This window comes from Lissotriton vulgaris, chromosome 2_2 (assembly GCF_964263255.1).
Source record: "Lissotriton vulgaris chromosome 2_2, aLisVul1.2, whole genome shotgun sequence".
NCBI lineage: Eukaryota > Metazoa > Chordata > Amphibia > Caudata > Salamandridae > Lissotriton > Lissotriton vulgaris.
This window is the reverse complement of record NC_141688.1, coordinates 106,690,958-106,707,780: the sequence shown is the minus strand read 5'-3', so window position 1 is coordinate 106,707,780 and position 16,823 is coordinate 106,690,958. Positions and strand designations below refer to the sequence as shown.

Genomic DNA, 16,823 nt, shown 5'->3' with positions numbered 1-16,823 from the left:
AGCCCCCTGTAACAAAATCAGCCAAAACCGGCCCTCGCAAACTGCTCGGCTACACTCCCCCTCACCCCAGGGGGGGCCGGCTGAGAAGTTTGCTAGGGCCTTTTTCTGTTCCCAGTCCGGCCCTGTTCCCCAGGCAGGCTATGACCTGGTGGTGATCCCATCCTTTCATAGCTGGGAGGTTCTTACCAACTGAAATGACCCCAACACGTAGACATATCAGCAACTCAAGACACATTTAGAGACCCTGTCCTGTCCCATTTACCCCTCTCCATTGAGGCGCAATTCAGCAGAGATCCTTAGAAGTTATCGGACCAGTTTACCCATAGCTGACTTCATTCTGCTTGCTTTCAAAGACTGCGGTCATCAGTGCTATGAAGGTGTATCCTTTGCTCTGCTGCTAAAATGTTGGTCCAAGGGTGTGGTGATTTTTAGATCCCGAGATACACTGGCTTTGAAAGGGAGCTCTCCCCATAGTTTTCTGGCTGCGTCTGTCGCAAGGAGATGTTACCGTGAAGGGAGGAGAGTAATTCCTTCTTGTGTCCCGAACTCAGACTTTAGGATGGTGGTTTGTCCTAGACCCAGACGTTAAGATGCTCTTGTATCCTTGACAGAGACGCTAAGATGCTCATGTGTCCTGGGTTGAGACTTTAAGATTCCTTGGTGTCCTGGACCAAGACGTCAAGATGCTCTTGTGCCCTGGATCATGACATTAAGATGCTGTTGTGTCCTTTGCCAGCACTGTAAGATGCCCTTGTGACCTGCACCGGGATATTAAGATGCCCTTACGCCCTGGAGCAAGACTTTAAGATGCTCTTATCACCTGCCGTTAGACGTTAATATGTCCTTGTGTCCTAGAACAAGACGTTAGGATGCTCTTGTGTCCTCGGTTGAGACTGTAAGATTCCTTTGTGTCCGGGGCCAAGACTTAAAGATGCTCTTGTATTCTGGACGGAGATGTTAAGATGCTCTTGTATCCTGGGCTGACACTTTAAGATGATCTTGTGCCCTGGACCAAGACTTTAAGATGCTCTTATCACCTGCAGTTAGACGTTAATATGTCCTTGTGTCCTAGAACAAGACGTTAAGATGCTCTTATGTCCTGGACTTTAACCACATGGCTGCTAGGCGTTTTCCCGTCCTGCGCTGAAGAACCAAAATGACCATTATTCATGACGAGCTGGCCTTGTCATCCGCGCACGGCAGGTAAGCGCCATGACGAGCCCAGCTCGTCATTAGCTTCGAAGGGGTTACGACTCTCTTGTGTCCTGGACTGACACTTTAAGATGCTCTTGTGTCCTGGACTTTAAGACTCTCTTGTATCATGGACTGACACTTTAAGATGCTCTTGTGTCCTGGACTGACACTTTAAGATGCTCTTGTGTCCTGGACTGACACTTTAAGATGCTCTTGTGTCCTGGACTTTAAGACTCTCTTGTATCCTGGACTGACACTTTAAGATGCTCTTGTGTCCTGGACTTTAAGGCTCTCTTGTATCCTGGACTGACACTTTAAGATGCTCTTGTGTCCTGGACTTTAAGACTCTCTTGTATCCTGGACTGACACTTTAAGATGCTCTTATGTCCTGGACTTTAAGACTCTCTTGCATCCTGGACTGACACTTTAAGATGCTCTTGTGTCCTGGACTGACACTTTAAGATGCTCTTGTGTCCTGGACTTTAAGACTCTCTTGTATCCTGGACTGACACTTTAAGATGCTCTTATGTCCTGGACTTTAAGACTCTCTTGTATCCTGGACTGACACTTTAAGATGCTCTTATGTCCTGGACTTTAAGACTCTCTTGTATCCTGGACTGACACTTTAAGATGCTCTTATGTCCTGGACTTTAAGACTCTCTTGTATCCTGGACTGACACTTTAAGATGCTCTTATGTCCTGGACTTTAAGACTCTCTTGTATCCTGGACTGACACTTTAAGATGCTCTTATGTCCTGGACTTTAAGACTCTCTTGTATCCTGGACTGACACTTTAAGATGCTCTTATGTCCTGGACTTTAAGACTCTCTTGTATCCTGGACTGACACTTTAAGATGCTCTTATGTCCTGGACTTTAAGACTCTCTTGTATCCTGGACTGACACTTTAAGATGCTCTTATGTCCTGGACTTTAAGACTCTCTTGTATCCTGGACTGACACTTTAAGATGCTCTTATGACCTGGACTTTAAGACTCTCTTGTATCCTGCACTGACACTTTAAGATGCTCTTGTGTCCTGGACTTTAAGACTCTCTTGTATCCTGGACTGACACTTTAAGATGCTCTTGTGTCCTGGACTTTAAGACTCTCTTGTATCCTGGACTGACACTTTAAGATGCTCTTGTGTCCTGGACTTTAAGACTCTCTTGTATCCTGGACTGACACTTTAAGATGCTCTTATGTCCTGGACTTTAAGACTCTCTTGTATCCTGGACTGACACTTTAAGATGCTCTTATGTCCTGGACTTTAAGACTCTCTTGTATCCTGGACTGACACTTTAAGATGCTCTTGTGTCCTGGACTTTAAGACTCTCTTGTATCCTGGACTGACACTTTAAGATGCTCTTATGTCCTGGACTTTAAGACTCTCTTGTATCCTTCACTGACACTTTAAGATGCTCTTGTGTCCTGGGCTGAGGCTTTAAGATTCCTTTGTGTCCTGAACCAAGACGTTAAGATGGTCTCGTATTCTGGCTAGAGATGTTAACATGCTCTTGTATCCTGGGCTGACACTTTAAGATGATCTTGTGACATGGACCGGGATATTAAGATGCTCTTGTGTCCTGGATCATGACATTAAGATGCTGTTGTGTCCTTTGCCAACACTGTAAGATGCTCTTGTGACCTGGACCGGTATATTAAGAAGCTCTTACGCCCATGAGCAAGACTTTAGGATGCTCTTATGACCTGCACTTAGACGGTGAGATGTCTTTGTGTCCTAGACCGAGACATTAAGACGCTCTTGTGTCCTGGACCTGGACTTTAAGTCTCTCTTGTATCCTGGACCGGCACTCTAAGATTCCTTTGTGCCCTAGACCGAGACATTAAGACGCTCTTGTGTCCTGGACCTGGACTTTAAGTCTCTCTTGTATCCTGGACCGGCACTCTAAGATTCCTTTGTGCCCTAGACCGAGACATTAAGACGCTCTTGTGTCCTGGACCTGGACTTTAAGTCTCTCTTGTATCCTGGACCGGCACTCTAAGATTCCTTTGTGCCCTAGACCGAGACATTAAGACGCTCTTGTGTCCTGGAGTGAGACTTTAAGATTGCTTTGTGTCCTGGACCAAGACGTTAAGACGCTCTTGTGTCCTGGACCTGGACTTTAAGTCTCTCTTGTATCCTGGACCGACACTCTAAGATTCCTTTGTGTCCTAGACCGAGACATTAAGATGTTCTTGTATTTTGGACTGTGACTAAGATCTCTTTGTGGCCTCGACTGAATTAGGTAATACCTCTGCTTTAGGACACGTGTTTAAAACACGTCCTTGATAGCCCAGAAGTAGCAGAAGTTAAAACCTATTTAGGATAAAAGCAAGGTTGCCACTGGCCCCAATACACTTTAATTTAGTTGTTGCTGATATATCAAAGTGAGCTGTAATTCAGGTCTCCAGTACCAACGTGATGTTTTTTGTGAATATGTCAAGCTAAACAATTTGCCCATAAATGCTCAAAAACTAAGGTGCTTACTTTCGGATCAAAAGAATCTGATTGTACTTGGATCATGGGTGCGACTAAACAAGAGCAGGTGTTAGAAGTTCATTACACTGGAGTGACATTCACGGTCAAAGCGTTGAGGAATGAGCATATTGCTAAAATAAAATAAAAAGCTACGAGTATTAATGATCTAAAAACATTTAACCAAGTATATAGGGCTCCTCTTTAAAGTCAATGTTAGGACCCCTGCAAGTTAAAGTACCCAGATTTTGTACACAGTGGGAGTGAATCAGCCAGTCCTTCAATTTTTTAAGTCAGAGTCTGACGTCACCTATTAATGAACCACTATCCAGTCTCATGGTTTAATACGATTCCCTTTGAGGCCGAGATGCAAAATTGACAAAAGCTAGAGATTTAGAGGGTATAAATAAAAGATGTCTTAGATTTTAGTAGCTAAACTGGTATGGCGGTGTCTGTCAGTTCAAAGCCCATTGGTGGACAAGGGGGAGCTACAACTCTTCCCTGCTCTAAATATGACACCAACATAGATCTAAGATCCTAGCTATGTGACTGGGCCAAGTTGAGGTCTACAGATTAGTATATGACAGGCAGCGGATAATAAGGTGAACAGATGGGGCCGTGGTCTAAACATCAAACTAGACCCACCTCATATACTGTTCTTTTGCCCTAAGTATAAAGAACTGTGGATGGAATAATCCCCTCATACAAGGAGCGGGATTTCAAATGGGCACAATATGCACCACCGGTTTGTAGTACTGTCATTCGTGTTTTAAAACATGTGCTGAGGAAGCACGAGGGAATCACAATAGTGGTTGAAACAAGAATATTTATAATATGGAACTCCTCATTTTTAGTATGAAATAAAGACTATTAGTGGTAGTTAAATAGACTTCTTAGATTGCTGTTTTGAAAGCTCAGGACTTTGGCAAACTAACACACCACTCCTATTAGCTTCTGTACAAAACAAGGGTGGCGTCCTGTTATTACCCATTTACAGTGGTATTGCACCGTTACAACGCAACTTTTACAACGGACTTCTATTACAACGCAACTTTTACAACGCTAGTTCCATTACATCGCATGCCTTTACAACGCATGTCATTACATAGCAGATGCTATTACAACGCATGCCATTACAACGTAAGTATAGGTAAGTATATAATTTTTTTAAATTTTATTTAATATTATTTAATTAATTTAATTAATTTTAAATATAAATAAATATATTTATAAATGTTTTTTAATATTATTAATTAAATATATTTTTTGGGGTGTTTGGTTTTTTTTAGGTTTTAGGGTTGGGTTTGGGTTTTGGGGTACAGGGGTATGTTTAGGTTTTAGGGCCGGGTTTGGGTTTTGGGGTACAGGGGTATTTTTAGGTTTTAGGGCTGGGTTAGGGTTTTGGGGTACAGGGGTATTTTTAGGTTTTAGGGCTGGGTTTGGGTTTTGGTGTTCAGGGTTTTTTTTAGGTTTTAGGGTTGGGTTTGGGTTTTGGGGTACAGGGGTATTTTTAGGTTTTAGGGTTGGGTTTGGGTTTTGGGGTACAGGGGTATTTTTAGGTTTTAGGGCTGGGTTTGGGTTTTGGGGTACAGGGGTATTTTTAGGTTTTAGGGCTGGGTTTGGGTTTTGGGGTACAGGGGTATTTTTAGGTTTTAGGGCTGGGTTTGGGTTTTGGGGTACAGGGGTATTTTTAGGTTTTAGGGTTGGGTTTGGGTTTTGGGGTACAGAGGTATTTTTGGGTTTTAGGGCTGGGTTTGGGTTTTGGGGTACAGGGGTATTTTTAGGTTTTAGGGCTGGGTTTGGGTTTTGGGGTACAGGGGTATTTTTAGGTTTTAGGGCTGGGTTTGGGTTTTGGGGTACAGGGGTATTTTTTGGGTTTTAATTTTTTTTTAAAAACGACTTAAAAAATAATAAATTAATTAAATTAATTATATTAAATTATAATAAATAAATTATTTTAATTACAATTTATAAATTAATTAAATTACATTAATTAAATTAAATTAATTAATTAAATTAAATTAAATTAATTACAATTTTAAAATTAATTAAATTAAATTAATTAAATTAAATTAAATTAATTAAATTATATTATTTTCCATTTTTTAATTTAATTAAATTAAATTAATTAAATTAATTAAATTTATTTAATTTAATTACAATTTAAAAATTAATTAAATTAAATTAATTAAATTAAAATAATTAAATTAAATTAATAGAATTAAATTAAATAAATTAAAATAATTACTATTTTAAAATTAATAAAATGTAATTAATTAAATTAAATTAACTTAATTAAATTTTTTTTAAAAAGATATACTTACCTATACTTACGTTGTAATGGCATGCGTTGTAATAGTATCTGCTATGTAATGTCATGCGTTGAAAAAGGCATGCATTGTAATGGATCCTGCGTTGTAAAAATTGCGATGTAACGGTCTGCGTTGTAAAATAACGCTTTGTAATGTCATACATCCTTTACAGTATGTGCTTAATTAAAGCATACAACCAGTAAAGATTGCTGATCATGCAAACAATCATTTTTAATGTGAATACATAATGAACATGGTAACATCCGTCTATTGATCAACCAAATACACTTCTGTGTCAATTCTCAGTAATTGTATTGGCTAAAAGGTGACACGCGTTAATAAAGTTAAACCATACTTTCCATACAAAGGTCATATATAAAGGCATATATGAATATACATGACGTATATAGGGTGGAGCTAAAATTACGCTGCTCCGCTATGTCATTTAGAGTTCATTAGTTAAAAGGAAAGTGAAAGGTCTCTCGGAGTACGCTTACTACTTTTGCCCCAATTGCAGAGAATCCTCTCCACCCCTATCAAATGATTGGACTAATGGGAAAGAACAGAAAAAAGGATAACCATCCTACTCTGAGACTCCATTCAACTCAAAAGTGTACAAGCTGAAACAAGACCTCTGTTTCCAAAGCCTTTTACGTACCAGAGAGTTGGGAGGATAAATGGCTTCCTCGAGGGAGATCCTGGCAAAAACTGGAAGCCAATGGTAACTTCTGTTGCAGGTAGTGATGGGTCTCCTACCTAGGGCTACTACTATGCAAACCGCAGCTTTCTGCTCTGTCGAAAGGTGCATAACAGAGCCTGTGGGAAGGCCTCCATTGTGGTTGTTAAGGACTTCGCCATCAACAATTACCACACATCTTGCTGGTAAAAAAAATGTCATAAAGGGCTGCATTGATTTGAGGGGAGAATGCTGCTGTTAGTTTAAAAGGAAATGGTGCATAGATTTTCAACACACCATTCAGGTTAAAATGCTGCCAGCTGTCGCCTGTGCACTGAAAAAGGCCCATCTCCGACCTCCTTCAGCAAATTGCTCTCTACGGTTGTGGATAACTAGGCCGGCTGCCTTCCTTCCCTCTGGGAACACCGGGCCTGGCTCCTTAACTCGAGCAGGGGAGACTTAGCCCCTGTGCGTGTTGCCCTTTGGGCTCTCCCCACCGCTTCCGCTGAACAGCATGAACCAACATTACTTCACTTCCGGTGTCTTGCCAGCACCTAACAATGTGGCATTGTGTTGGCATTCAATGAACAATGACTAAGTGTACAGCTGCTTAGACTTGAAAACAATGAAATAATTCCGTGGTTCATTGTTTTTGTTAGCTTCACAACGTATCTATATTTGATCTATATATAAAGGCCACCTTCCAATAACTGATGAACTGAACAATAATATGTTACAAACCCTCTGCTAGTCTACGACTGTCAGCAGCATGCAGGGCACCTGCGTCCCTCGCCTGCACGAGGAACTGAGTGATTGTTGCCCTAAGGACGCTAACTCGTTCGAGGGCTGGACTGGCCATAGCGGGCACCGGGCGTTTCCCCAGTGGGCTGCTAGGGTGGGGGCCGATTGAGGGCCCCTGGGGGCCGTTTTTGTTACAGGGCCCTTTTTGCATCATTGCTGCAAAATCGACCGAGCCGGCCGAGCTCTTTGCCATGGCCAGTTTTGCTTCCCAGTCCGGCCTGTCGTTCGGTCATCCTAAATGTGCCCTGTTTATTAGAAAACTGTAAAAGCCCCAGAACTTAAAAGCTGCTGGAAGAGTTGTGTTTTCACAAGATTCCTACAGCTCACAGAGGCTGCTGGAAAGTTTCAGAAAGTTTATCCCCTTAAGGGAAAGTTGTGGGTCAAATAAGCCACACAGTGTTGTAGATAGATTCCTGTCCGGGGTGCCACACAGTTTCAGTTTTTGGAGAAGCCCTTAACTTTGCCTAAACTGTAGTACTTTAAAGTACTTTGGGGCATATTTATCAACTTTTCAAATTTTCACGCAGCGGAACACACCATGGTGCAAGGGTGCCTGCGTTGTAAGCAGCATTGCTTCTGTGCAGGAAGGGCGACCTTCCTGCACAAAAACAACCTTCAGAGGCATTTTCTTTTTCTTCTTTCTATGTGTGCTTCGGAAAAGTGGGAAAAACAAGGAGAAATAAACATATGTCTTCTCGTTGCGCCTTCCCTGGGGAGGATTTAGACTCATTTGCATGTCCACCACTAATGATGAATCTGAGAATGCGGCAAAGCCCATGGGCGGATGCGTGAGAACTCCCACCCTCCACCCATGGACCGCCTCCCTGGGGCAGAGTAGTGCAAGGCAGCAACTTCCGCTGCCTTGTGTTATTCCAGATTTACCATACCATGCAGGGCCATGCAAGGTAGCTTTGCGTTTCTTGATAAATCTCAATATAGATTTTGCGTTGGCCTGCGCCCGCTTGTGTGGCTTAACGCCTTGCATGCTCACGAGGAGCTCAGCTCGTCATGAGCTACAGTGCTCCGGTGCTCATGACGAGCTCAGCTCGTCATGGCCTTTAGAACGCTCGCACGCTGAGCTAATTCGCCTGCTGTGCTGAGCGTTCTAAAGAAACGGGTGAGGCCGTGACGAGCTCAGCTCGTCATGAGCACAGGAGCACTGTAGCTCATGACGAGCTGAGCTCGTCATGAGCATGGGAGCGCTGCGCGCGCCCCTCCCCCCGCCCCCCAGCACAGCGGGGGAATCCTGCCAGCAGGGAAGGGGTTAAGGGCAACTCAAAACCGTTGATAAATATGCCCCATTGTGTTTTCAGCCTGATCCTGAGAGCCATCAGAGAACCCTCAGATGTCACTTCAGAAATCCCAATTTCTACCGGAACAGGCACATTATGGCTGCCTGGCGTGGTTCTCTTTGCAGTTGGGCAGTGAGTTTTTCTGCCACCAGCAAACAATAAACGCATTGAAGTGGGCAACAGCAATAGCTTGGATTTGATGGCGAATCCCTAACCTTACCCTGAAGTTACCTTGAAATCCCTCCCTAATTTAAACCATCCTTACGCTATTAAAATTTATCACTTGCAGAGGGTTTTATAATGAATGAGCCCCCTGTAGCAGTGGTACTTTACCTTTTGACTTCCCTGGACCCCTCTGACTCATTGGAAACAATCAGAATCCGGGGACCCCCACTGAATCATTGGAATCCAGGGACCTCCAACATAAGCAATTTCTACTATTTGACCTCAAAACGATACATAAAACACAGCGCTTCGATTGAGACCACCCATTGCTTTTACTGCATTCTTTTGCAGTACTGGCACAACTCCAGCGATTCAACTCGAGGATACTAACTTAATTTTTAGCCTCCAATTTCAAATCCCTTCCAATTTACAGAACATTTTAACATTTGCAATTTTGCTTATTTATTTATAAATATATACATATCTGAGAGTCCGCAGGCCTAGCCTGCAAATGTTTATTTTTCTTAACACTTGCAGGCTACGCTTGCGGTCCCCCAGGGTCTTCAAAATGTAAATTGATACTTGTATAGCGCACTACTCACCCACAAGGGTCTCAAGGCGCTTGTACGAATACCGCTGTGGAACCCGTCCTGGCTTTCCCTGTGAGGTGTCCACGCCTGGGCACCCCTAAGGTGGAGGCCAGCCATCCTTAGCGTTGTGGGGGCCGTTGTGGAGATTAAGCAAGCTATTGCCCAGAGTTGCAGAGTGGGACTCTATGATTGGAATAGGCACCGAGGCGAGAGCTATCAGGTCCATGGAATTTTTGAGCCCAAGACCCACCGAGGCGGGGAATTGAACCCTGGTCCCGGGCTAGATCTCTGCATCAGGGTCTGCCACTCTAATCATTGAGCCACACTTCTGCAGGCCACAGGTGAAGAAATAATGCCCTAAACTTTCATTATAAATCCGAAGTAGTTTTTACTATTCATTGGCTCAGTATTTTTTAATGTGCATCAACTGCTAGGGTGCCAAACATCCGTGCATAGGACCCTACAGTGGCGTGGTTACCTAGAATGAAGCAGGTGCAGTGGTACTGGGGAACATGGTAGAGAGACCCACTTGAATCCGGTTAGGATGGGGCCATTTTCATTGCTTGCTCTACAGCCCATTACACCTCTGCTATGCCACTGGGACAGGGAAGACGTTGGCCACCCTAGTCCACAGAGCGATGATGCTCACTCTCAGTGGATTGCTTGTACAGGGCCTCCTCTGCTGGCACAGCCTTCAAGCAGCGTCTGCTTCCATGTCAAAGGGCAATCAGAAGGAGTGGCAAAGGGGTATCTGAGATGCCTGCTGTCACCAATAATGTACTCAGGCTGAAGAGAGATGGCGTTATAAAAACAAGCATTGGCAAAGCCAGCAGGTCTCATCTTTTGGAACAATTGGCTATTCCAATCCGGTGTTTGGACGCAGTGGGGCATTAGCAAAAACATTTTTGCCGATGCTGTGCTCCATTGTCCAAAAGAAAAAAGACACACAGGAATGGCTGCTGCTGGCGCTGATGCACATGCCTACGAAATGATGCAGGCAAAAAAAATTCTGTACTCATTCAAGATGGCAAACTCCACTTATCTCTGTGAATAAAACATTTTTTGAACGAAAGCACTTTTTGTGTGGTGAAGCGGCGCTGCAGCACATGGCAACTTATTGGCCTTCCAAAAATATTAAAGTGAAAAAAAAATATGAAAGGACTACTGGTGTGGGGCAATGGGGGAGCAGATGGGGAACGTGCGTGTGGGGTGAGTTGAACGGGGGAGGAAGCAACGGGGAGTATGCAAGGGAGCACTGGTGGGTGCTTAAAGCTGGCCCTACAGGGTGGAACAAAAAAATACCACAAAAGAAAAGCTGGAGGGGAGAAGGGAAAGATGTCCGAGCTGGAAGGCGTGAGGGAGCAACACGGACCGCGTTAAGGGGAAGAAGCAGCGTGCACCGGGGAAAGGGCTAGAAAAAATGTGCACACTCATGAAAGACCAAGAAAAAAGTAGTTTCCTGAAGATAAGCAGTGGAGGAATAAAAGTATCTAATCAATAGGATGGTAAAGAGGCTCTGCACCATGGAAGGACTAAACACAGGAGGAAGTCAAGTTCTTGAATAAGAAGCAATCAAAGGAGAGTTATAGTGAAGCCAGCCAACAGTAAGCAGTGAACAGGCTCTACGTCAACTCTAAGTTTGTGGTTTGCTTTACAAGAGACTTTTACTATAAGCAACTCGAAGCTGTCTGCTCGGTCAGATCTAATGAGGTGACATCTGTCTCGGCGCAAGGATTCTCGGGAAAATTCATTCAGGGCTTATTTTCCCCTAACCACAAGGTCTGTTTGCGGTCCAGCCACGCGTGAGGCCATTTTGAGTGATGCTATAAAGTATCTGCTGATAGCCTCAATGAAGCACAGAACCTGCAGAAAATGTGGAAAGATGTCTGTAAAACGTCACTGGCCGTACCGAGCCATCCATTGGTATGTACACAGCAGGGTTCATGGGATGGGCTGGGACCAACATGCATCGCAGGGTTTTCAGAATGGCTGCGCCTTGTCATGTTCAAATCACTTTCCTTGTGTTGTCAGTGTGGAGTGGAATATATATATGTGGAGGGATAGTAAAGCCATCTGACCCATAATAATATCCTAGATGTAAAAAATCACCTTTTTGAAATTCAATTTGAATATTTGAATAGGTAGACGTCTGTATTAAAATGACACAGGTTGCAGTCAAATGGAGCATATTTACCCCCCCCCAAAAATCAATCAGTTTTCTAAAACCTTTGCCTTCGTTAAAACAAAAAGCTGACTAGAGTAGGCTTTAGTAAGCAGGCTAGAGTGAGTGGCACTGGGATTATTTTTTTTATTTATATAAATAAAGATGTTAAGGCTTGGTCCTCACTTGGGTTTTAGTTGTATTTTATAGGTTACTTTTGGTGAGAATTTGCAAATCGTTAACCTAGTTTGTGCTTTGGTTTTTGTGGGGCATCCATAGGCTATGGGCTACTCTCCTTAACGTTCAAATTGTTTCTTATCGCCTCTCTTGAAATACATTGAGAACTTGAAAAGGGGGGAGGGGTTCAAGCCCAGTCTTCTATTATTGAACAAAAGGGGGCGCACTTTTCTCTTTTGGTGTCACAATATGGATATGGAACGCCTGCTCCGCGCCCTACAGAACTCCAATAGACATCGAGAGATGTGTTGCCCTCTCTGTCGGCTTTGATTGGCTTATGTTGGTTGATATCATGATGTTCTACTAGGTCTTAGAAGACCAATAATGTATTCTATGGCTGCGTTGGTATAGTATTTCACACCACTGATGAGGCAACAAATTACTCCAATTTTCAGCGGTTCTGGGCCACCCTTTCTGAAGTCAGCGGTTGGAAGAGTGTTGGATGTGTAATGTCCTATGTGTTAGATGTTTATTGAGGTGTGTGAGGTTTGATGATATGTCGCAAACACTGTAGAGATGACAATGTATTACCACTGCTTTCAACTCGTGATACGATGATTTTTACTCATCTCCAAACACGTAATCTAAATATTGTCTTCCCCTAGTTCTGGCTTTCCCTGCTTTCTTGCTGGGCATCAACCAACAGCGACTAAAGGACAAGCTGACGAGTCGCCAGATGGACAGTAAGTGGGGAGGCAAGTCCGAGTCCATCAATGTGACGCTGAATGTAGAGCAAGCGTGTTATACGCGGGACGCCCTGGCCAAAGCCCTGCATGCCCGCATCTTCGACTTCCTGGTGGACGTAAGTACCAGAAGATGTAGTAGGACTTCAGATTATATGTATAACATTGTACCCACCTTTACGTTATCTATAATGGACAGTAATACACTTTGAATTATTTCACATTGGACAAACTTTATAGAGAGACCCTATAGCATATTAAAGCACACCCTAAGCTTGTTAAATATTATTGATATTCTATACGTGCAGTGTGATTGAAACTCTATTATAGCCGCACAATTTATTCTTCTGTCACTTTTCTGATTCTGGAGAGATCTCATTTATGCACATCAGTACACAAACCCGATTAAGCACGAAGAGGAAAACATTAGAAACTACACTCCTTCTATAGCAACACACTTGAATAGTTATTGTTTGCCACAGGCTATTTCACTCCACGCTTCCAGACAAGCAGGCGTGTCAATAGGAGACAGCCGGGGTAGGAGCTTCTTCCCTAGATTATGCTTTGGTACCCCTGGCACTGCCCTTGCTACCTCTGGGCTCCGTGGTCACGAAGACCACAGCAAGAGCAGAAAGTAAACAGAGCCCAAGAGAAATGGGTACAGTTTGCGTTCTCCAATATTACTGGCAGTTAATAGGACCCTGTTGAGGGACTAAGGGGTGGAATAAGGGATCAATTTCTAATGAAGTTAGAGGTTAAAACAGTGCATGATGTCACTTCTGCTACCCCTGACATTTCAGTAAATCGAGTTAGGTCCCTGCCGGAAGCTAATTATTACACTCTACCTTATTAGAAATATAATCAGTGTCGCCCAATTTACCCATCTACACTTTTGTGGTTTCTACCGTTCATCAACTTTTGCGCTTTTCATTTCATAGGTTAAAGTTGCTTAAACCATTACATATAATATGATGTCAAACTATGTGATGAATTTTAAATTGGAAAACACTTTGCTATGAATGAACGTGCCTATGACTTTATATTTCATATGAGAGATAATTTTTGGTAATTGTTTTCATAATCTTTATTGCTTTAGTGTTTATTAATTCAACAATTTAGTTATTGTTGTATGGAACATCTTAAGTAGGCATAATAATGAAATGTAATTTGTTTGACTTTAAGAATCTATATAAAAACATATAGATTCTATAGTATTTTATAGTGACTTGTAAGATGGTATAATGTACAGCATAATATGTGCAATTCATGTGAAAGAAAAAAAAGTGAAATGTTAGTGTATTTTAGTTTTTAAATTCACGATGTATATAATATTTTGTGTCAAATTATAATTTGAGCAAATTCCATATCATCTTGGTAAACATTAGTCGACGTTTCAGCTCTTAAACTAATTTTCCCTGACCCTTCCCAAGGGTAAATCAGATACTGCAGATCATGGTGTTACCGTATGTGCAAGAGAAAGCAGACCATCCCTCTGGTAGAACTCAGATCCTTTCCTGGCTAATGTAGCTCTTCGTTGTTGAAGCATGACCCCAATGAGGGTGGTGCATTGCATACCACAAAGTAACAGATCAGTCAAATTCATTCAAAAGTGCCAAATTTGTAAAATAGTTCACATGCGTCTTGTAAATTCTTATCTGCAGTAAGTCAAAAATGTAATTGCAAACTTTTTTATAAGATTTAAAGTATACCTTGTACCACGCAGCAAGCAAAAACCATATAGTAAAAGTTAAGTGTCAGGAATGCTCGGTAAATGAATGGGAGCATCCAATCAGCCTAGAAACACACAAAGGTAATTCAGGTTGTATAACAGTAGCATAATATTTCTGCTTACAAGAGCAAATATGCTTATGGTTGTTAAAAGATATTAATTTCTTGCTTACCATCTCTGTTTTTGTTAGTCGATCAATAAAGCCATGGAGAAGGATCACCAGGAATACAATATTGGAGTCTTGGATATCTATGGATTTGAAATATTCCAGGTAAGGCCGCACACCATGCAATGGTCTTTAAAGATTCTTTTCCCTATTCTCAAATACAAAATGGTGTGTGCATTAACCAGTAGTCCTGTAGGAGATACTCCATTGAAATAGGTTTCCACAGGTTGAAAGGAGAAATTGGGGCAGTGGTGTGCTTTAGAGATAATCAGTTTCCTACAGGGAGTAAATCCGTATAAAATGCTGCCATTTTTTCAAAACATAACTAAATAATTAAGCCACAAAATACTAGTACAGGTGGACTCAGAAGTATTGTTAGACAATATTTTCATGTCTAGCGATGTAACAAAATCCCAACAGGAGTGGTGGAGTCGAAAAGAGCAAGTCTATTTAGGGCGGGCAGAAAAAAGGTATAGAGAAGCAACAGTACTGAGTGATCAAAGGTGCCTAGGGAGAGGGGTTGTGGGTTTGTAGTAGGCACTAGAAGGTGAAATACTGTTAAAGGACTCCCTTAAGGCTCGAACAATGCTTTGGTCATTAAGGTTCATGCACGTAAATGCCATTAAGACAGAAAACAATAATGTACAAATAAAGAAGTAGCATTGTTAAAATGAAGTCATGTAAGAGATAAGAAAAGTATGTTTTAGCTAATGATTTGATAAAATCAATTGGTAAAATCCACAAGGTGTAAATTGTTAATATTTCTAAAGACATAAAATTGACAAGCACATTAAAATGTGTCTGTGCTACTAGAAACGTACTTCAAGCCACCACCTAGACTTCATCAGAGTCGCCTTCCTGCAATATAATAATAAGATGCTTTTTTTATACAAATCATATTTTGATATTGCTAAATATGTTCTTGTGAGATGTACAATCACATCATTCATTAGAGGTATCATAATTTAACTTTGTTTCTTACAGAAAAATGGGTTTGAACAGTTCTGCATCAACTTTGTGAATGAGAAATTACAGCAGATTTTTATTGAGCTGACGCTAAAGGCGGAGCAGGTAAGCAAGCACTTATGGTCTCCTTTATATGTGGAGAAGTGTGGCTCAATGGTTAGAGCGGCAGACCCTGATGCAGAGGTCTAGCCCGGGACCAGAGTTCAATTCCGCCTTGGCAGTTCTTGGGCTAAATTTCCTCTGACCTGATCATTCTCGCCTCGGTGCCTATTCTAATTCATGGGTCCCAATCTGCAACTCTGGGTAATAGCTTGCTTAATCTCCACAACGGCCCCAACAACGCTAGGATGCCTGACTTCACCTTGGGGGTGCCCCAGGAGTGGGCACTTCACAGGGAAAAGCCAGGAAGGGTTCCACAGCGGTATGCGTACAAGCGCCGAGATGCCTCATAGGTGATTCGTGCGCTATACAAGTACTACTACATTTACATTTTATATATATCTATGTAAGTGATTTATAAAGTGCAACTGTTACTCCGAGGAGTGTCCTGGCTCTGTAGCATAGGAGCCATCAGCAGGCAAAGAGAAGAGAAAGAGTCTAGGTGCAGGAAAAGAGCCAGGTCTTAATTTTTTTTACCAGAATACCAGTGTTTTCTTGATGGCCCTGAGAGTCAGCGGCAGCTTGTTCCAAAGAGAGGGGCCTAGGAAGGGGAAAGATCTGCCCCATGCCTCGTCTTTCTAATCCGATGGACTGTGGCTAGACAGAGATTTTCAGAGTGAAGGTTTCTCTGGTGAATATAGACCTTGAGTTTGCCTTGAATGTACCCTGGGCCAGTACTGTAAAGTGCTTTTTGGGTTAGGAGTAATATTTTATAAGTGATTCTCTTCCTGACCGGAAGCAAATGTAGGCTGTGAAGGAGGCCAGAAACCGGTCCTCGGAAGCTTGTTTCCGGTCCAGGGAAGGCATGGCTTGGCAGTTCGGGCTTGACTGTTCCCATGAGGCACAGGGTCAGACTGATTTGCATATAGCCATGTCTGAACTGGGGTGGCAGAGTGGGCTAAAGAACGGTGATGGATCAAACCCAGATCTTTTGACTGGGTGTGAGTGTTTGATTGGTTCAGATGCTCCGTCCATTACCACCCCCTTTTGTACCGCAGAGTAATGAGAGTGGCGTGAGAGCCCAAAGATGGTGTGTCCTGCGTAAAGGCTATTTCCATACCGTGAGATTATCAAAGCCCGTGTCACCTGTTGTCTTGCCTGAAAGGAGAGGAGATGAAAGAATTTCCTAAGTCAATGAAGGAGGGAAAACCCGTGCCCACCACAGAGTTTATTTGAGTGCAAAATTACAGTTGCTCATCAAATTTAAAGCAAAAAGG

At 42.5% G+C, this 16,823-nt stretch overlaps 1 protein-coding gene across 2 annotated transcripts in view; it reads left to right on the top strand.

Annotated features, from left to right (window-relative positions):
• MYO1E (myosin IE) overlaps window positions 1-16,823 on the top strand; it is a 635,008-nt gene that overhangs the window by 391,994 nt on the left and 226,191 nt on the right. For both annotated transcript variants that reach the window (XM_086959387.1, XM_086959385.1), the window contains exons 10-12: window positions 12,509-12,705; window positions 14,506-14,586; window positions 15,466-15,552. In XM_086959387.1, the coding sequence (XP_086815513.1) occupies window positions 12,509-12,705; window positions 14,506-14,586; window positions 15,466-15,552 (365 nt within the window). The remainder of the gene's footprint in view (window positions 1-12,508; window positions 12,706-14,505; window positions 14,587-15,465; window positions 15,553-16,823) is intronic.